The 20774-nt window shown below is 52.0% G+C and overlaps 1 protein-coding gene across 9 annotated transcripts in view; it reads left to right on the top strand.

Moving 5' to 3' along the window:
- The first annotated feature begins 830 nt into the window (after positions 1-830).
- The window catches only part of SYT6 (synaptotagmin 6), a 58796-nt gene continuing 38852 nt past the window's right edge, over positions 831-20774 (top strand). For 4 of the 9 annotated variants that reach the window (XR_010941005.1, XR_010941004.1, XM_067727336.1 and 1 more), the window contains exons 1-3: positions 974-1107; positions 11770-12035; positions 13831-14386. Coding sequence is in view for 5 of the 9 variants with exons in the window: in XM_067727336.1 (XP_067583437.1) it covers positions 11779-12035; positions 13831-14386 (813 nt within the window). In the remaining 4 variants the exon portion in view is untranslated. Of the gene's footprint in view, positions 1108-1789; positions 1934-11686; positions 12036-13830; positions 14387-20774 lie in introns of those variants that run through there. The other 5 variants (XR_010941007.1, XR_010941006.1, XM_067727337.1 and 2 more) reach the window with 3 other exon arrangements.

The raw sequence follows: 20774 nt of genomic DNA, 5'->3' as shown, positions 1-20774 counted from the left end.
CAATCTGCTCCTGGACCTCACGCCACGATTCCTGGAGGGAATTGTTCTGCCCTATCTAGCCTCAATCCTCCCGTTTAGTTTTCGGTCTTCCTGGACCTTGTTACGCTTAATAGCAAGCGTAACATCAGTGGTGTTGCACGGATGCGGAGAGATGGGTCTGGCGGGAACTGAGAGCCCTCTTGAAACATCCCCCATTCCGATTCGCCAGAAACTTTCCCTTCCCGTTGCCATGGAGAGAGACGGCCGCTGCCTCCCGTCGCCATAGCAACGTGCGGGTACCGCGGACCTCAGGATTGCGGGGCTCAGAAAGTCTTTTTGCAGTTCGCATCGCCCCGCAGTCTTACGGTTTTCTGTCTTCGAAGCTGCGACTTGGGCCAAGTCTGACTAATTTCTCCCATCAGGAACCTTGGCCAAGGTCCTCCCACCCCCAGCGGGGTCATCCTTCTTTCTGTAATAGGTTTGTCTATTTCGTTTCCGCTTGTGTGGCATGTGGCAATTTACCAAGTGTTTTCACAAACACTATCTTTATATCCCCAGTCAACCCGTGAAACACTCGTAATTATTATACCCCTTATAGAGAGAGGAAAAACTGAGGCTCAGAGAGGCCCAAGGTCACACCAGGCCGTGAATGTGGAGCCAGATCCCAGGCTCTTTTCCGAGTGTTGCACCCTCCAGGATGCAGAACAACCTGGCTCCCCCGCCTTGAACCGCCCGGACTCAGACTGGTCGCTGAGTGTAGAGGGGGCGGCCGTGAGGCGCCAGACTTGCCAGCTGCTGCGGGATGCCACGTGAGGGGCGGAGACCCTGCGGGGAAGTGATTAAAAGCCGAACGGAGCCCGAGGGGGCCGCTGCGGGGAGGGTCTTTTTGGGGACGCCTTGCCCCGCCCCAGTCCGGCCGCGGCGCGGTTTCGGGCGGCTGCTTGGAGGGCTGGGGTATCCAGGGCATGAGCGGGGTGTGGGAAACCGGGGAGCCTCGGTGCCAGGCGGCGCTCGCGGTCCTGGCCTCGCTGTGCCGGGCTCGGCCGCCCCCTCTCGGGCTGGACGTGGAGACTTGTCGGAGCTTCGAGCTAGAGCCCCCAGAGCGGAGTCCGAGCGCTGCCGACGCAGGTAACAGAAAAGCCGAGGCCCCCTCCCTTCCTGGATTCTCGCCCTGGCTGTCCCCGCTCCCCAAAGCCCCAACCCCGGGAACCCCGGAACCTAGATGGAGAACTCCGGCGCAGGATTCTGGATTCGGATCCAGCCTCGGCCAGTGCCCTGGCCCATCGCCTGCAGGGCAAGCAGAGAGACGTGAAGGGGACCCGGGAGGGAGAGAATCCCACTGCCCCCTCCTGTGTGACTCTGCGGGACCCCCGCGGAAAGCCGGGCTCCCGGGACGCGGCGCCCCAAGGAGCCTCAGTTTCCCTCCTGTCTCTCTGCTCGCTCTGCGGGCGATCTGCCAGTGGAGGGGTCTATAGAGCGAGCAGGAGACCAGGGACATCCCGGCTGAGGAAGTAACTCGTCTCTTCGGGGGTGTCGACGTCCCTGGGTGCGTCTGTCGCTCTGTCCGTTAGTTTATCTGTTCTCTCGGGGAACGTGGCCCGAGCCCCCTGGGTCTCTCAGGGAGAAACTTGGATCTGCGGCTGGCACGAGGTCTTTGTGTCCGGGTGTCTCCGGCTGCGAGTGGCTTTCTGCGTCTCCGCTGGGGGGCGGGGGGCGGGGTGGGGGAGGGTGTCTCAGCACCCTACCCCCTACCCCCCGCCCCTATAACTTGCTCCCTCGGTCTCTCTCTGACTCACTCGGACTCGGGGCCGGTGCGCGACTGAGCCGGTGCCTCTTGCCGACTTTGCCAAGCGGGCGCCTCCTGCCCGAACGGTGCGGACCCGGCGCCGGACGCAGTCCCAGGCGGCCGCCGAGCCCAGGCGGGAGCCCGCGCCGGTCGAGCTCGCCGGAGCCGGTGAGTCTGGAGCCCGAGCCCCGCAGGGCCCGGGCCCGGCGCACAGCTGCGGTGTCTCCCGGGAGTCGCGACAGCGGGAATGGCGTGTCGCGCCCTGGCGGCCGGAGCCGCGGGTGGGTGGGCAGCTTGGCGGCCGGCCGGTGGCGGGTATTTACCTGCCTCACCGGCGCCGCGCGGCCGCGCTCTCCCGCTACAGCCGGGCTTCTTTGTCCGGATCCCGACGTCTGGAGGGTCCTGGGCGGAAGGGAGTACCGGGTCGCGTTCCCTCTGCGCGGGGAGAGGCTGGGAGCAGTGCGAAGCCTCGAGAGAATGCGGAGTGGGGGTGGGGAGATCCTGCAGGGACCAAGGCGCCGGGGTTCCTTTGGCTCCGCAGACTGCACCCCTCCTTGTACCCCGGCCCTGACCCCAGTGGCACTGGGCCTAGAGGTACGCTGGGGTCGCCCCGCGGCTGCGCACCACCCGCGCGGGAAAACGAGGAGGGGGCCTCGAGAGGCGGGAATTTCGTCTCCACACGCTTCTCCTGGGACCGGAAGCCGCGGTTCTTGGAGGGAGGTACAGGTGGGGTAAGCTCCCCAGAGGCCGCAGGTTCCAGGGCCCTGTTTTCACTTGAGGTTAGAGATCGGAGATACAGATAGGTCCTAGGTTAGGAACAGTGCCGCTGGGGGATGGGGGAGAGAGAAGAGGGTGGTGGGCCAGGGGAGGCTTGTGTGCGTGAGGTGGAGCTCTGTCCAGCATCGGGGCGCGTGGAGCCCACCTCGGCCCTGTGTAGGTTGTAGGGGGGCGCTGCTCCCTCTCTCTCTCTCTCCCCGGCCCTGGCAATGTTTAATCAATGGGTCGATTACTGCAGCAGAAGGGACTGAGGTTAGACATGCAGAACTTTTAGAGGGTGGTACAGTGATGGAGGTTGAAGAGGTTGATTCTTCTTGAAGAATCTCTGAGCAAATTAGGCCCAGCAAGTATTATCAGACTTTGGTTCTCCGTGCCCTCACCATCTACACCACCCAGCTCCCTATATCCAACAGACACACAATTTTCCCCAAGTCAGGGTGTCTCTTCCTTCCTGCCTCCCCAGCTCCTTCCATCCTTTCCTCCAGTGATCCATCTCCAGTGGGGCCCTTAATGCTGGTTCTGACCCCTCCGATCCTAAAGGGGCTAATTCAAGGTGAGAACTCACCTGTCGAGTTCCGTCGGGTATGGAGTCTCTTTCTCCTGTCTGTTTAGGGCAGAAATGCAAAGAGTGGGGGGGGGGGGCGGCTGGCATATGTGTGTAGCACATCCTGATACAGGGAGGCACTGGTGTTCTGACTCCAGAGGGACACCCCATAGTCTGGAATGACAGGTACCTGGGTGGCCAGGCTGCGGGTGAGAGAAGGCTGAGGGGTGAGAGCCAGCAGGCCCAGATGAATCAGTATGCCTTTCCTGCAGGCTGCTTCAGAAAGCGAGGTTGAGTTGTCAGCCTTGGGGAACTTTAACTTTGGCTGCTGAATCACAAGTCTCAGTAAGCCCTGGGGCCAAGCTGGGGCGGGGGAGGGCTGAAAGGGATGGGGAAGGCCGAAGGACACCCTTGATCAAAGCAGAAGAAAGAAAATGGTTGAGTGTGGCTTTGGGATCTTGGGGGTTTAGGGGAGCATGGCGTCTGGGGAGATGCTGTGGTATTCGGGACCAGGGCCCGCAGGTATCACATCTCCCAGCCTACTCCCTGCATCCCAGAGCCACTGTCTGGGTCCAGATTCTCCAGTCAGAGAAACGCTGCATCTTTTCATTTGCAGTTGTATGAAAAATGCAAGTGGCAAGAGCATGCCCAGTTCCCTTTACCATTGTATGTTTTCCCCTGCCTTCACTCCTTCTCTAAGTCTCTAGCTCATGGGATTTCTAGTAACACCCTGAGATTCAACAACAGAGATTCAGACTCTGTTATCATTTACTGGGACACTCCTATATGCCAAGGACTGTGCTAGGAACTGCACAGGAAATCTCAATCAGACCCTGACTGGGAAACATCTCTACACAAACTGTCCAAGCTGAAAGCAAGTCCCATCTTTTTTTTATTAAAAAAAAAAACTCTAAAGGTAAAGGGTCTGCCCTCCTTCTTAATATCCACCCCCACAACCCCACCCCAGGGGAAACTGGCAGGCAGTTCGTCACCTTTCTTTATGTCATTTGCCTTATGGAGGTGAATAAACTTTTTCCATGAGCCAAGTTGCAGAGAGTTAAGTGTGGGTAGCATGGGTTCTGCGTTGTATGGTTCTCAAGGTAGTGAGCAGAAGTACAGAGTTGTTCCAGAAAATGCAGGAATCTGTTGAGAGAGCCTGAGCTGCCCTGCCCCTCCCAGACTGGTAGGCAGGAATGGTTATTCTCCGGCTTACCTATGGCCATGAGATGCATGTGACGTTTGTTCACTTTTCTAATGACTATGGAGATGTTCTGTGATTCAGCCACCTGGCTTTAAAGTTGGCCTTTTGCAGCACAGGTATTTTTCCTGCTTGTGATGCCAAATTAAATGCACAGCATTTCATCAGAATACAAAAGTCCTGTTTCTATAACTGAGTGAGTCACTCCCTCACTCCTTGATGGAAGGAAGGAATTCTGCAGATTTCGCCTTCTTTGGGGAAAGGTGCAATCCACAATCCTTTAGAACCCATGGTGATGCTATTCGGACACTACGGTGTGTCTTGGGCTTTACAATTCTAGAACCAGGGTCCAGTATCTAGGGGTTGTAGAGCCCTTGGATGTACAGGTCTAGAAGTTCTCTTCTCTCTGTGTGGAAACTTCAAGAGTGGGGATGGTAGATCCAGAATGCTGCATCCCTCCAAGCTCTGTACAAAAGATGTGTTCTCTTCTAACTGTCCTAATGTTACTCTGTCCTCCTTGTCCATAGAGTTGGGATATGATGTATGACTGAAAATAAGGAGGAGTAAGACTGAGGCATGTGGATCAGGCCAGGTTTCCTTGGTCTCTGTAGGGCTGTCTGGAGCGGGGCGCAGCAGGCTAAGAGAAAGTCCTGACCCAGCTAAGTGGCACCCCTGCTGGTCCAGCTTAGGAAAAGAAGCCTCTAAAAATGGAAGGACTCAGCCACACTTGAACTGAAGGCAGAGGGGCTGAAAGTAGAAGTGAGCAGGGCATCCAGCCCTGAATGCTCCAGGTGTCTGACACTACCTCATCCCTCCCTTCTCTCTGTGCGGGGCGCTGAACTGTTTTTCTCGCTCCACCCAGGCAGAGGACCCAGGCAGACCTCTCTTCTCACTAGTTGCAGGTATAAACAGGGAGAGGGGAGTAGAGGGAAAAGAATGAAGCTTTCTGTCTGCCTCTCCCCCCATCACCCCAGGCTTGATTGCCCCATTCAGAGGGGCTGCATGCCCTGACCAATCAGGCAGAAAGGCACAGTTATACCATCTGCCAAAATACTAATAATTGCTAAATTAACGCCAATGCTCTGTTAGCTCTAACACTCCACATTAGTCTCTGATTTATCCCTGAATCCCCTAATGATGGTGGAAACAGGCTCCCGGTCATAAAGCTTGGTGCGGCCGTAATTAACCCAGCATTGTCTCTCCTCATCACAGCTTTTCCAAGAGCATTAATTCCTTCTCTGTCTGGACTCTGCTAATTATCCCCATTGGTAGTTCGGCCTGGATCTCGGAAAGGAAGCCAAGGCTTTCTGCTCCCCCCCCCCCAACCCTACATTTTAATTATACTACGTTCTCCTAATACATTTACAAGCCACAGCAGAGCTTATTATTAATGGAGAACGTCTGTGAGCCTCAGAACAGAATAGCCGCTGTTGCCCCAACACATACACACACGCTCAGGTATTTCTCAGGTACATCTCTGAATGGGACTTTTCCAGGGGCCATTGGTTATTTGCCTGGTGGCTGTAGTGTCTGCATCTTCCAGGGAAGGAGAAAGAAATGGAGGATGGGGAGGCTGGTCATAATCCTAGTCCCCGGGGCTCTGCCCCGGTTCAGAGGGTCAGGCCAAAAAGTAGATTATGCAACCCACCCTCTCCTGATTATAGTGAAGAAATACCTCTCTAGCTTCTCTGCCCAGGCTTCTCCTCTGTAGTTCTTCAGCTCAGCCTTCAGACCCCTCAAGGGCCTGGCTCAGGAACCTGGGCTTTGGCATCAGAAAGTCCGGGTTCAAATACCAGCTCTTCCACTTAACTGAGGTACACTTGAACAAGTTGTTTTGTTAACATCTCTAAACGTAGTTAATTTATCTTTGAGAGGTGAATTTCTTAGGGAGGATGTGAAGGTTAAATGAGATCACTGAGGGCCACAGTGCTTACCATGTAGAAATAAATAACAAATACTATTACTAGTATTAGCAGTAATGTTTCTGCCCAGAGTCTTTTCCCTTCCCAGACTACCCGCTGCTCCTTCCAGGCTTTAGGGCCTCTGAGTTTCTTGCTGGTTGGTCTCTGGGTTGTGCTGGTCTATCTCTCCATCTGTGTCTGAATGGCAGCTCCTTGGCCAAGGCAGCTCCTGCTCTGCAGAGCCTGGCATTGCCCGTTTCCGAGGGTCCATCAGCAGCCCCAGACCCTGAAGCCAGCCTTCTCCAGCTTTGAGGGGAGCAGGGAAAATGGTCCTTTCTTTTCACTTCCTCTCCCCAGTTTATCTTTTCAATTACAATCTGTTAGCGAGAATGTCTGTTACTATTACAAAATGGATCTTCCTGACATGGAGGCCCATTAGAAAAATGGAAACAATAGCAAGAGATGAGGACTGCTGATAAATCCTAACACTGTGGGTGGAGAGAAGAGGAGGGGGCACCGGGGCACCAGGGCTCTGTCTCTGGAGAAAGAAGTGTCATTGGGGTGATAAGAAAGCCCTGGGTTGCTAATTAATAGCTTGCCATTTTCCAGAAAGAGAGGGAGGCCATGAGCCATCACCCCTGTAAGACAATCTCACTTAAGGTGACAAGCAGGTCCTGCCTTGATGGCATTCAGGGGACCTTAACTTCCCAGGAAAGAAGGAGCCTGAGGTCTCTCAGGTGCTTTGCCCTCTGGTCCTGGGTCCCCTTCCCTGCCTCAGATGGCCAAGCTTTGGGTCCCTCCTGTACCCAGTAAACTATTATCCTCCACCAGACAAACAAACAACAGACAAACACAAACAAAACAAAACAGGAAGAAGTAATAGCAGCTTACTTTTTGGGAGCATTCACCATATATTGGGCACTGTGCTCAAAGCCTTAGTTTATTTAATATTCACAATGATTCTGTGAAGTAGGGATAATTAGAATCCGCATTAAATAAAAGAGGAGACCAATGTTTGGAGAAGTTAAGTAACTTGCTCAAGGTCACGCAATTAGAAATGTGGGCGGGTGTGCTCTGTGGTCATTCTGGCACTGGTGCTCAGCTGAGATGTCTGCCTGGTGTCTGAGCACCCAGTGATGCCCACTTCCCTAGCCCAGGCCAGAAGCCACGTGCCCTGCACAGCGCCAGGTCACTGGGTGTGTTTCTGAAGCCGAATTCCACAGCTATTCGCTCTCCCAGAGGCTGCTGGGTGACTGGCCAACAGGGTTCCCCAAACCAGGGACCCATGGAATACTGGTCTCCTCTGATACCTCCATGAAGATGTTTTGCACCTAATACTGAGTAATGGACTTCTTTCCCCCAGTTTCCAAGAAGACTTTGCAAAAGCGGAGCATGTTCTCGGTTGAACATTTTTCTTCCATGAATTTCTTCTCATTGCTTTGGAGCTTGCTCCTGTTTACCAGCTGGCTGGTGACAGTAATGACAAAACAACTGAACAAGTAGCAAGCAAATGAGTGTTGACAGAAAAACTTGGAGATGTGAGATCTTTGATATATTATGTATTATGCCTTGAGATACAGAGACACCTAGCTATATATGAAATAGTTATATTATTTCTACTAGTAAGGCGGTTCCTAGTTTGTAATGATAAAGTTAAAGCTACCTCTGTTTATTAGTGTTCATGGTTTGCACGTGTTCTGCCCACTAAAGAAATTTCAGAACTAGGAGATGTCCAAAATCATATTGGGCAGAGCTAGATAATTCTAATAAAAATAGCAAATATTTATGATATGGCTTACTACATTCTAGGCACTGTCCTGAGCAATTTTGATGCACTTGATCTCGTTTAAATCTCACAATGACCCTATGAGGTAGATACTATTACTGTACCCATTTTACAGATGAGGAAACAGAGGCTGGGAGAGATTAAAACCAGTAGAGATGGACGTTGAATGAGCCCAGTCTGACTTTAGAGCAGTGCTTCTTTCTCTCCAGCCTGAAGGGGAAATAAAGAAGGAAAAAGGCAGGGAGGAAGAATACAAATAAATATGAAGAGCACTGGGTCAGGACTCAAAAGGTGGCTGAATTGCCCGTCAAAATTCTATCTGCCTCATAAGGTTGAGGTTCAAACAAGACATGAGTGGGAAGAAGGCTTTGAAGGCTGCTATGCACCTGTGATTTACTAGAGGGCAACACATCCTGGTGGGTTGGTCCCAGCAGGCCTAGGGTAGGAAGGCACATATCTTAGGTCATCTGGGCCTTTGGACAGCCCTTGGGCCATTATGTACCTTCAGCCAGGCTACACGGACTGGCTGAGTTCAAGGCCACATGTAGTGATTTTAAAGGGGCTAAATCCTATACAATCATACCCATCCTGGCCTAATTCTGGTCTTACCAGCCTTGCTCACCACCTTGTTCCCCTGTGCGGGTGAACCCACTCAGCATCAGGACCTAATTCTCCTTGCATTGCCTGCCTGCGAGATATCCCGGAAAAAGATTCTCCAGGCAGAGGAAGGGCCTCCTGGTCTTACATAACCAGTATTGAGCGCGGAGTGCCAATTCCCAATAATCCATACCTCTGCCTTCCCTAATCACATCTCCGAGGGAATAACAGCCAGGGCGGGGGTCACGTGGAGACGCATTCAAAATAGCAACCACACGGAGGAAAAATTGATTCCTCCACCTCTCTTTTCATTTATGAATTCAGTTTTTTTGTCAGGCTGAACATTTAAATGCACTCTCCGCTCTCTGGATTTCCCCCATTCTCCCCCTTTCTCATTAAAATTCTAATTATTACCAGAGCAAGCAAGATGTATGATCAAAGGAAAGCAAAACCCTAGAAATACCTTTTGTTTTAAGGTGACCCATATTGCAGAGACTGCACCCGGAACAGCTGTAACAGAGAACAGATGTGGAGGGCCCAGAGATGGCCAGATGCTTAGAATAAGGGCACCCATACCTGTGGTAGCGTTCCTGGTGAACCCCAAGGGGATCCAGGCCTAAAACACAGTCTTCAAACCATTTAGATCATGAACTCATAACAGCAAAAATTATTTTGATTTAATACCTCCAATATGTGTTTTTTGTTCCCACGTTCTATACACACGTACAGAGGGGGTATTGTAGAGCTGAAGTGTCTGGGTTGTATCTCAGTCCAAACACTTACCAGCTGTGTGACCCTGGGCAATCTAGTTAACCCTCTGTGCCTCAGTTTTCTCATCTGCAAAGTGAGGATAATAATCTTTACGTATTTCACTGGAGAGTATTAAATGAGTGAATACATAAAAAGCGCTCTGTACCTTGGACATAGTAATGTTCAATAACTTGACTAAATCCAACAATAAAATGGTATCATTCCTATTACTGTCAACCTGTGTATTACAATTTTGCTTTCTTATTTTTAAGATAATAAATAAAAATAAATATTTATTTATTATAATAAATAAATATTAAGCAATCTGATATTTTTTCTCTTGTGCTCCCAGGATGCATGCACACCATAATTGCAGATCTTCAGTCTAGAAGTTAAATAGGAGTCAGTTTTCCTGGTCCCTGGCGGTCTCTGGTGGACTAACCTCAGTTCCTATATTGGGGAAAGACTCTGCTGTCTCCATGCAGGGACCTGGGGGCTGGAGTAGGTTGCTAAGGACTTGAGGATCCTGTGCTCTCATCCCTTATTCCTGAAGGTGGTAGCTGGTCAAGGCCAGTACCCTCCAACCAGGGAGCTGGGAGGCAGTGCTAACTCCCCAGAGAGGGTGGCTGATGTTCTGGCCTCCTTCTCAGGTGCCTTTGGATGGGGGACAGCTTTCACGGGGGCCCATGTGCCGTGAGAGTACTCTTGATCCCCCAAAGAGGGACTGGGCATCTCTATACTCCCAGTCTAGCTTAGCACCTGGAACATGGCAAGTGCTCAGTAAATGTTGGCTGAGAGATAATGACAGCTGTTTTATGTGCCATTGATTGACTCATTCATTCTCATGTGTCAGTTTCTATGCTGAGCCCTGAGTCAGACAAATATAAAAAACACAGGGCTATAGTAGCCTATAGTTTAATCAGGGACAAAGAGTCTGGGACAGTGGAATGAGCCCCAGGCTGGGCAGTGGACATCTGGACCCTGGTCCAGGCTCTGTGTCTGACCTGTGACCCCAGGCAAGTCCCTTCTCTGGACCACTGCTCCCATCTGCAAAAGCACAGCCTCACTTGTAGGGTCATTTCTCATCTTAAATCCCAAGCTTCTTAAGGCATGGGGACAGGATAATCCAGAGACTACAAACTCACAGGCCTGCAGGGGCCAGGCAGGTAACAGGGAGAGCAGGTGGTGAGCATGCAGCCTTCCGAAGGGCATCGCCAGTTCCCACCATGCGGGAGCATAGGTCCAGTTAGCAAGTCCTCAGGCCTTTTCCAGAGAAGCTAGAAATCTGGTGTGATGATGATGATAGTGATGACGGAATTGCTCAATGTTTCAATCATCATGTAAGCCAGGCGAGCCTCCTCTGCTGGCTTGTCTACAAGTGACCTTTGTGCAAACCCATCATTGGTTCAAGGCCTCTGACATCTCAGAGTAAGAAGAGGCCTTGGGCTCAAAGGTTCATTCCTAAAGGTGGGGTGGGAAGCCTGCTTACTAATTTCTCCCAGAGGGAGGCATCCTTCACAGTTCTCCTGGGGTATTGGGCATCCTACTGGGGGCAGAGGTGGGCTGGGTGTGGGACAGTGAATGCCTGCCTCTGAACGAATCGCGACATTCAGTTTTACAGCAAAGCTCTCACATAGCCACAGGAATGGGGGGAAAGGACAGCTATCGGAATCATCTGTATTTAGCTTTGAAGTCAACTGTGTGGATCAGATTCCGACTTAATACAAGTATTTATTGAGCCTACTGTGTGCAGAGTTCCGGGAGTACGGCAGAAGCATTAGACCTAATCCCCCTCCTCGAGGAGATTATGCCCCATCTCATTCACTTCAAGTCAACCTACTAACTATACATCAGCTCCTGCTGTGGGCTTGGCAGGCGCTGGGTAAGGGAAGGGAATGAGGGTCCCCGAGGCCCCACAGCCTGTGGAGGAAGAGAGCTGTCTGCAAAACCAACCCTGCTGTAAATCTGGCCATAGTAACAGCTCTAATAGAAATTCAAACAGCATCCAAATGTGACTGCTTCACGAATTTGCACATTTGCTTAGGCTGCTATTTAAATTACGTTCCCTTCCCCATACACGTGCCCACGGGGAGGGGAGGCAACCCAGGTGCTCCCCAAGCTGGCGGTGGGGGGAGGGGCAAAGCTGGAGAAATCAGACCGAGGTGAACCCGAGGCTGCAGATATTTCACAAGGTGGATACGGAGCATCAGCCCTACAACCATCCCTCCTCTACCTGGGCAGCCTTCTCATGACCACTCTTCTCTCTTCTTCCGTCTCTGTCCCTTCTGTGTGGCCCCTCTTTGAACACCCTTCCCTGCTTCTCCCCTCCTGTGTCTGTCCCTGTCGCTCCCCGCCTGGCTGAGGGCAGGCACCTCTGTCAGCCTCCTCACAGTGGTAGTTATTGTGTGTGGCGTGGCCCTGGTGGCAGTTTTTCTCTTTCTCTTTTGGAAGCTGTGCTGGATGCCCTGGAGGAACAAGGAGGCCTCCAGCCCCTCCTCTGCTAACCCCTCCCCGGAGGCCCTCCAGAGCCCCAGTTCCAGAGGCAACATGGCGGACAAGCTGAAAGACCCCAACACCCTGGGCTTCCTAGAGGCAGCCGTGAAGATCAGCCACACGTCCCCAGATATCCCTGCCGAGGTGCAGAGGTCGGTCAAAGAGCACATCATGCGTCACACACGGCTGCAGCGACAGACCACAGAGCCAGCGTCATCCACCAGGTGAGGGGTGGACCCCTCCCTTCCCTACCTCCACATTCCTGGATCCAATACATTAATGAGATTCCGGCCTGTGAGGATCAGAGACCAGAAATAATCATGTGCATATTCTGGTTGGAGAATATGTCCGATGATGTGCTCCTTGGTGGGTGGTCAACTCGGAGGTGGGCGCCAGGAGAGGGGAACCTTTGAGGTGGGGTGCTGTGCAGGTGGTAAGCCCTGGGATGTATGTGGGTGCGAGGTGTTGGCTTATCCGGAGGGAAGGAAAGACTTCAGGCTGAGGGAAGAGAATATGCAAAGGCGCAGAGGCAGAGAAGTTCATGATGTGTCTATGTCAATACAGCCTCCTAGATGGAGGCTGCAGTGCGTGGGAGATAAAGCAAGAGATTCCTAACACTTTGAGAATGAGGATAGCTTTTGACAGCGTTCCCCGTATGACAGCAATTGTATACATGACATTCTTTAACTGAAAAAACAAAATGACAACAAAAAACAACCACCACATAATGACAAAAACCTACTCCAAATTCAGAAACACTTTTCAATGATGTGGTACGTGCAGGTATAAGGCATTGTATTTGTTAAAAACTTGGGGCAATGCAAGAGGGAAGAGATATGGGAACATATGTATATGTATAACTGATTCACTTTGTTATAAAGCAGAAACTAACACACCGTTGTAAAGCAATTATACCCCAATAAAGATGTTAAAAAAAAAAACAAAAAAAAACTGGGGGCTCTTGTGGATTCCTGGGTCCAGGCCCCCAGGGGACCAGCCAAAGGGAAGCAGGCCTGGTCTTCAGATTGAAAGCCAGAAATGATGAAAGTGCTGGGTCACGTTTATAGAGTTTGTTGTTTGACCTCAGGCAAGTTGCTCACCTTTCCTGAGCCTCACTTTTCCCAACTGTAAAATAGGGCTAATGACTCTCATAAGGGTATCCATGAGGAGCCAGTGAAAGAATCCATGTGATAATAAGAGCTTAGTATAGGGCTTCCCTGGTGGCACAGTGGTTGAGAGTCCACCTGCCGATGCAGGGGACACGGGTTCGTGCCCCGGTCCGGGAGGATCCCACATGCCGCGGAGCAGCTGGGCCCATGAGCCATGGCCGCTGAGCTTGCGCGTCCGGAGCCTGTGCTCCTCAACGGGAGAGGCCACAACAGTGAGAGGCCCGCATACCGGGGGGGAAGAGCTTAGTATATGCCTGGCCCTGTTCTAAGCACTTCATTGTATTTATTCATTTCACCCCCACAGCATCCTATGCAATTACTACTTTTATTATCCTCATTTTATAACACAGAGAGGTTAAATAACTTGCCCCAGGTCATACAGCTAGAATGTGGCAGAGCCGAAATGAACCTATGCAGTCTGACTCCAAAGCACAATAAATGTTAACTATGGTGGTGGGGATGGTAGTGGTGGGGATGAAGGAATGCCACGTGGAGGGTGGGAAAGGATGGTCCTTCTCAGTCAGGGAGTTTATGGTTTAATGGGGGAACCAGAGTCATGCCTACCAGGAAAGAAACCTAGAAAGCAGGTAGCAGAAAAGCAGGAAAAATGATAATGATCACAATGGCTAACACTTACTGAAGCTTGTTATGTACCAGGCTCCATTCCAACTACTTTTCATGTACTAAGTCACGCACACCGAGTGTGTGCAGAGGGAAAGGGGGTCAACTGGCAGGAGGAAAAGGGGGCCTCACAAGGGGTAGAATGAGCCAGGGCCCCGAGCCATGCCTGCCGGCATTCCCCCACTCCTTCCCCCACCTCACTCTCTCACCCCCTCCTGCCCTCCGCCAGGCACACGTCCTTCAAGCGCCACCTGCCACGGCAGATGCACGTCTCCAGCGTGGACTACGGCAATGAGCTGCCCCCTGCGGCGGAGCAGCCCACCAGCATTGGCCGCATCAAGCCCGAGCTCTACAAGCAGAAGTCAGTGGAGGGGGACGACGCCAAAACCGAGGCCAAGACCTGTGGGAAGATCAACTTCAGCCTGCGCTACGACTACGAGAACGAGACCTTGATCGTGCGCATCCTGAAGGCCTTCGACCTCCCCGCCAAGGACTTCTGTGGCAGCTCTGACCCTTACGTCAAGATCTACCTCTTGCCTGATCGCAAATGCAAGCTGCAGACACGGGTGCACCGCAAGACCCTGAACCCCACCTTCGATGAGAACTTTCACTTCCCCGTGCCCTATGAGGAGCTGGCTGACCGCAAGCTGCATCTCAGTGTCTTCGACTTTGACCGCTTCTCCCGCCATGACATGATCGGGGAGGTCATCCTGGACAACCTCTTTGAGGCCTCTGACCTGTCCCAGGAAACCTCCATCTGGAAGGACATCCAGTACGCAACCAGTGTGAGTACCGCCCTGCTCCCTGGGCTTCTTGAGGACTTGCAGTCCTGGATTTGACTGGGATGTGTCCCGCATCCTCCTCACCCCTAGAGACGAATGGGCCTCTGCCCTTCAGGGTACAAAGGGGACTCTGACTAATAGCCCAGCCCACTCTGGGGAAGTCCTTGCCCTGGGGCCCACGTTGTGGGGGTGGGGGGGGCAGGGAGCAGAGCCCCCATGTGGGTGGGAAGGGAAGGGAACATATCTATGGCTTCTGATCGCATGTTCTGAAGTGGTTCTCTCTACCTGCCAGGCCTCAGGTCTACCACCTATAAAATGATATATGTCTTTAATCATGGGTAAGGATCGGGCCAGGCCCGTAGCCTGACTCAGACAGCAGTGCGAGCCAAGGGCCTCGGTGTGTGCTGGAAGCCCGGCACGAGCAATCAGGAACAGGCTGTATTAATTGGGATAAACCAGGTTATGCCGTAGCCACAAACCATCCTAGGATTTGGTAGCTTAACGTAGCCAAAGTTTAGTTCTCATTCATGTTACATGTGCTTTGCAGCTTGGCCGTTCTTCCTTGTTACTTAGGGACCCAAGCCAACAGAGGCTCCGTTTTGACCTGTGCCCCTATAGTTACCACCTGAGGAGGAAGAAGATGTGGCAAATCATGTGCTCGTTCTTAAAGCCTCCATGCAGAAGTGGCACATGTCACTTTCACTCATATTTCATTAGCCAAAGCAAGACACATGCAACTCCTACTATCAAGGGGGCCGGGCAAAGCAATCCTACCACGTGTCCAGAAGGGAGACTGGAAGTACTTAACGACAGCACTAGTGACTACCATGCAGCAGAGCCCCTGCTCTTAGGCCCTGCCTGCCTGGGCCAGTTCGGGAGTTGGAGCGGGGCGGGGGGTGGGGCTTGAAGGGAGACCTGGCTAATCCACACATGCGGGAAGGGGATGCTTGCCTGTTCATGATCAACTGGAATTAACCATGACGGTGTCAAGGAGCTGGGGCTCAAGTTGGCTTTTAAGAGGGAGGACAGGTTTGGCACAGAGAGTTAAGAGGGCATCTCCAGAGCCCTTTGGTCCAGTGTAGACAGTGTTCTCCAGTCCCTTGGGTGGCTGTTGAGGAAGCTGTGTAATTGCATCCCACAGATGTAGGTGGCATGCCTCTCTCTAAGCCCAGCCAGACAGCTGAGAGCCCTGCAGGGGTGTTGCCACCAAACACCAATGGCCTTGTGTCTCGTGTCTTGAACTCTAACTGATTGAGTGTCTCCTGGGATATTTCTTGCACTATTTCCCTGAGTGCAGACCCTCCCTTTGGACAATCAATACTCAATATCTATGGGCTGAACTTGTAAGGAGAGAGGCTGGGAGAATCAGCTCCACTCTGGTGGGAAAAGGATAAGAATCGATTTGTTCAAAGAGAGAAAGCTTGGTGGGCTCCGTTTCTGCTCCAGAGAAGGTCTCTGGGACAGCCCATTCTCCTAGCTGCTGCTGACTTTGACCAGCCCTGTCCGATGTCTCACTGCCTCCCCTACTTTTGCTCTCCTGAAATGTCATCCGCAAGAACAGCACAAGCAGCGGGGCCGGCAGACAGGGCGGGCAGACGGGGCGGGCTGGAACAGCAGCTGTGTGCCCGCCTGAAGCCCAAGAGCTCCGCTTTATAAATCACTCTGAAGTTTACATCTGGTGCAGCTCTTCCCTTGTGGGCTCGTAAGGCAGCAGCTTCATTATCGTGACTATACGGGTAGAGAAAAGCGGCTCAGTCCCCCCCATACTGAGGCTGAGGCCCAAGTGCTCAGAGAGAGGTAGGTGTGAGGGCCAGGGGCTGTGGGAAGCAGGGCTCAACTCAGCCCTCTGAAGAGCCTCCCTTCTCCTCTCCAGAGGCCTCCCTTTCCTGTAACTTGAGCTCCAGGCACGATGAAAGCCCTAGTCCTGGAGCGTGCGGTCCGTGCCCAAGGGTGCCCCTCCCCTGAATGCTAACTTCCTACATCCTAGAATTCCGTGGCTGTCCCTGCACTCATCCCACACCCCTTCCTCAGCCCAGCTTCAGAAAAAGGCAGGTCGTCCAAAAGGAGCTGGACAAATCATTGCCACCCTCATCATCCTCAGTCAGTACCACTCTAATCCTCCTCCATCTCTTTCTAAGCAGGACTGTGCCAGGAACTCGGGAGCAAGGGGGGCTGGGACAGAAGACAGCCTCTTTGAGCCACGGAACTTTAATGCAGTAGCTAGTGATGCAAAGTAGCAAATACTGTGAGGCTGTAAGATCTGAGAGTTAGGACAGCCAGGGAAGGTTTCCTGGGTGGGGAAGGAGAATTCAGGTGGGTAGGGAGGGACTGGTATATATAACTTGATAGTCAAAAGCAGGAGGAGTCTGGGCCCAGGAGTTTCTGGAGCAGAAGATCGGGTCATTTGCTCACACTCTCTGTCTTGCTCGCAGTTTGTCTGCACTGAATGTTCTGCGTGGTGAGGCCCCTGGGGCCCTCCCATCCACAGCCTCTCCAGCAGGCCAGCTCTCAGGGGTGGGCTCTTTATCCTGGGGGGTGAGGAATCAGACAAAGGAAAGGAAAAGGTAATAAAAGGCTGGTGCTTTTACCTGGGCTTACTCTAAAATTGGAATTATTTTGAGGCCAGAGAGGCCCAAGCCCTAGTAACGGGCAATGATTGAGCACTCAGTGTACGTGAAATCCTGCAGCCAGCATCGTGGGGCGCGGTGCACATGAGCACAGCCGGCTCCCATCTTTCCTGCATGCCAGATTCCTGCCAGATTTCATTCCTAGAGCTGCATTTTGGCCCCCAGCTCCTCCGGCCTGCAGGCTTGTCGCTGAACACGTCCAGCATTTCTGCCTCTTGCCTTTGCTCCCAAGGTTTTCTCTGGCAGACAGGCTTTTCCCCCACCTCTCTGCGTGGCCCAAACCAATCCACCTTTCAAAGCTTCCCTGAAGCCCTTCCGCTCTCACAGCAATCACTCCTCTGGATTTATTTTCTGGGTCCCTCATTTATACACTGAGTCATCTTATGCCTTGCAGAGTCCCCAGTGGCTCAGGAATGGCTTGTGTCCCACATTTGACTGTCTCTTGTATTCTCCCTCAGGGCTGAGTGTGTCATTTTATGCAAACGTAAGAACTCAGCAGTTCTTGTTGAATGACAGATGGCTTAGTTAATTCAAACAAAACTATGTATTGGTGCACAAGGAAAGGATTATTAAAGAAGAAATGGAATTTGGGTGCAGTTAACCTGGGAAGGCTTCCTGGAGGAGAAAGTCAAGTAGTATTTTGAAAGTGAGTAGAGCCAGGCGTGGTGGGGAGAGACCTGGGCTGTGCATTCCTACAGAGAGATGGTTTGGGTAGATGGTTTATGTCTGGAGTAGCAAAGAGATTAACCAGCCTGGACTGAAGTAGAGGGTCAGGGACCCACAGTCTGGACTGAAGTGGAAGGTCAGTGACCAAGAGTCTGGGTAGAAGGAGAGGCCCTGTGAGAAGTGGGTTCGGGAGGCTGCTCTGATGTCACAGGAGTCCATGAATGCTGCTGCCCTGGTACTCCTCACACTTGTATGGGAGAATCAGGTGCGGCCCTGGCAGGTGGAACCAGACAGGTTCCTTGTTTTGGCCCCCGCCCCAGTGCCCAAGGTGGTCTGAAGTAGCAAAGCCTGGAGCATTTGTGCTGTTTTCTTACAACCACTGAACATGGAGCTTCAAGGCTCGTGAAGGGGAGGTGTTCATCTGGGGAGGCTGGCCCTTTGTTAATTGCAAATCTTCAGCCCCAAGGGCCGCTCCCCCCAGCATCCCCAGGTTGTTCTGGATGGAAGCCTAGGCTGTCATGGAGCTAACATACACCCCACCAGAGGGTGAGCAACAGGCAAACAAGATGTGCTAGCACAGTCAGAGGTCTCTGCTGTTCCCTGGAATCCAGAAGCTCAGGCATGGGCAGGTCTGCCACTGAGGCTTCCACCTCCTGCCTGGCTTGACTAAGGTCCTCTGCTGGTCTCCTGGGCATTCCCCGTGGTCTGTCATTTTCTCTCCACACACAACTTCGATTGGCTGAAATCATTCTGTTCTTCCCTTCCCCCCTCTCCAGCCCCCAGTCTCATTATTTCTATATGAAGCTGTAGATTTATCATTAAAATAGAGCCGCCATCACCAGGGTTTGGTAACATCTCTGTATTCTTGTAGTTATTGTTACAGAGGCCTCAGACCCCAGTGCACACAGGTATTCCTGTTGCCATCCCAGCTCCTTCATGGAGGCTGTCATTGGGGCCATAAACATGTGTTGTGCTTGGTGGCATTGATGGACTCGGCCAACTTCCTGCCTTACCAGGTCCCCACCAGGTCAGAATGAGTGTGTGTGTGTGTGTGTGTGTGTGTGTGTGTGTGTGTGTGTACAGGTATGTGTGTGTTTTGGGGGTGATGGAGTGCTCTGTATAATTCCAGGGAGCCTGGACTCGGAGTCTGCAGGGAGGAGGGGGTGCCTTATGTGGTAGAACAGTCTCTTTTCTAGCCTGGCAATGAGCAGAGTTGTGTACAAAGAGCTCAGGCTTTGATACCAGACCAACCTGTGTTGCATTCTAGCTTCTGCACTTTCTAGCTTTGAGACCTTGGGGACATTGTCTAAACCATGCCTCAGTTTCTACATCAGTAAAATGGGGATAATGATGGTACATACCTCATAGCGGTATTCTATGTAGTAAATGAAATAAAATGCACAAGATGCCTAGGGCAGCACTGTCACAGCGCAGCCTCCTGAGCCCCATTCTTACAGTGCCTTTCCTTCTAACTCGGCCTGTGGGTCACTATTTGTACCACTCCCAGGCCTGATCGCCCACTTTTTTCCAGATCACCTATTCCGACAGGTTGTTGGTTGTTATTATTCCTGTTTTATTTATTTCTCTCTTTTACTTCTTGTCCTATCATGTGTTCTCTGTGTGACCTTGGAAAAGTGATTTGCCCTCTCTGAGCTGTGGTTTCCTCAGAAACTAGTTTCCAAGTTGTGAGATTCTGAGATTCTCAGCTTCCCCTATAGAGAAGTGGTTGGCTCTCTTGCTTTCAGAGCAGGGATACCCAGTCGCTGGAAGTGTGGTCTCCCTAGTAGAGGCCTAAACCCCAGGCTGACAGGCCACAGGGCAGAACTTCCAGACACACCCTCCTCCTTTCAATGTCAGTGAGAATCAGTCCTCTCTTTAAGCCCCTTGGAAATGTCCTCCGGGGAGTTCCTGCCACAAGCAAGTCCCCACCAGCAAGCTTCCTTCCTCCTTTTCCCATGAGGCACAGTCCTGCAAACAGGCTCAGCGCCCTCCCCACCTTTCAGGCCCCCCATTTACTGGTTATTAATATGCAGGTTATTATTTGAGCTTCTACTGGGAGCCAAGAGCACAACTAACTTTATCCCATTTCATCCTCACCATAAGCCTTATTATTGTGCCCTGTATGTAAGTAAAGAAACGAAGGTTCCAGGTTCAGTGACATCCAGTGTCACCCAGACAGAAGGTGCTAGAGAGCCAAGACTCAAGTCCAGGTCTTCAACAGAGCCCACGTCCTTGCATGGCTAGAGGGGAGTGAGTGTGATTACATTGCTCCTTGGACAGAAGACAGACCCTGAAACTGTGCAGCTCGTCAGGGGATCCAGAAGAGTGACTGGTTTGATTTTCTCTTTGTGGCCTGGATCCTTCCTCTCGTTTCAGGGGGCAGCTTTTGTGCTGACACTTGGATTCCGTTACCACCTCCCCAGTGTTCTTCCTGCGGCACTGAGTTTGACATTCATTCCTCTTTCATTCAACAAACATTATTGAGTGTTAGCTATGTGCTCTCAGTTTGATCACTGAGCATGTGTTGGATACAGAAGCTGGGCCGGGCTGTGGAAAGGATGGCAAAGAAAAAGCCCCACCTCTGACCAAGCTACTGGGAAGTGTGGAGCATGCCCAGTGACCCCCAAACCCCTCAACCCCCTTGCACACAGGGCACATACTTGGGGACAGAGCAATTCAGGAAGCTCACAACCAAATCATGCAAGCCACTGCACTGCAAGCCATGTGCAGAAGTGTTGAGGCGAGATGGAGAAAAGAAATCAGAGCCAGATGAGACTGGTGTGGGAAAGCTGCTAGAAAAGGAAAGTTTTAGGCCAGGCTTTGATGGCAGTGAAGGAAGAGAGTGTTGAAAGAGGGAGGGGAGTGTGTTTCTCTATTTTCTTTGGATTGGGGGAAGGATCTAGAAAGAACTTCTCTCGAAGACAATGGGTTTCTTTGCTTTGTGCAGTAACTACTTGTGGTGTAATTACCGTGTACCAGGCACCAGGCTAGCACAGGGGATACCATAACTTCAACTCAGTCCAGTCCTCAAAGCCTCACAGTCCTATGGGGAGTCAGGAAAGCACCTCCACCATCCCAGGGGACACACAGGTCCCAGC

This window comes from Pseudorca crassidens, chromosome 2 (genome assembly GCF_039906515.1).
Source record: "Pseudorca crassidens isolate mPseCra1 chromosome 2, mPseCra1.hap1, whole genome shotgun sequence".
Classification (NCBI taxonomy): domain Eukaryota; kingdom Metazoa; phylum Chordata; class Mammalia; order Artiodactyla; family Delphinidae; genus Pseudorca; species Pseudorca crassidens.
This window is presented reverse-complemented; position numbering and strand designations above follow the sequence as displayed.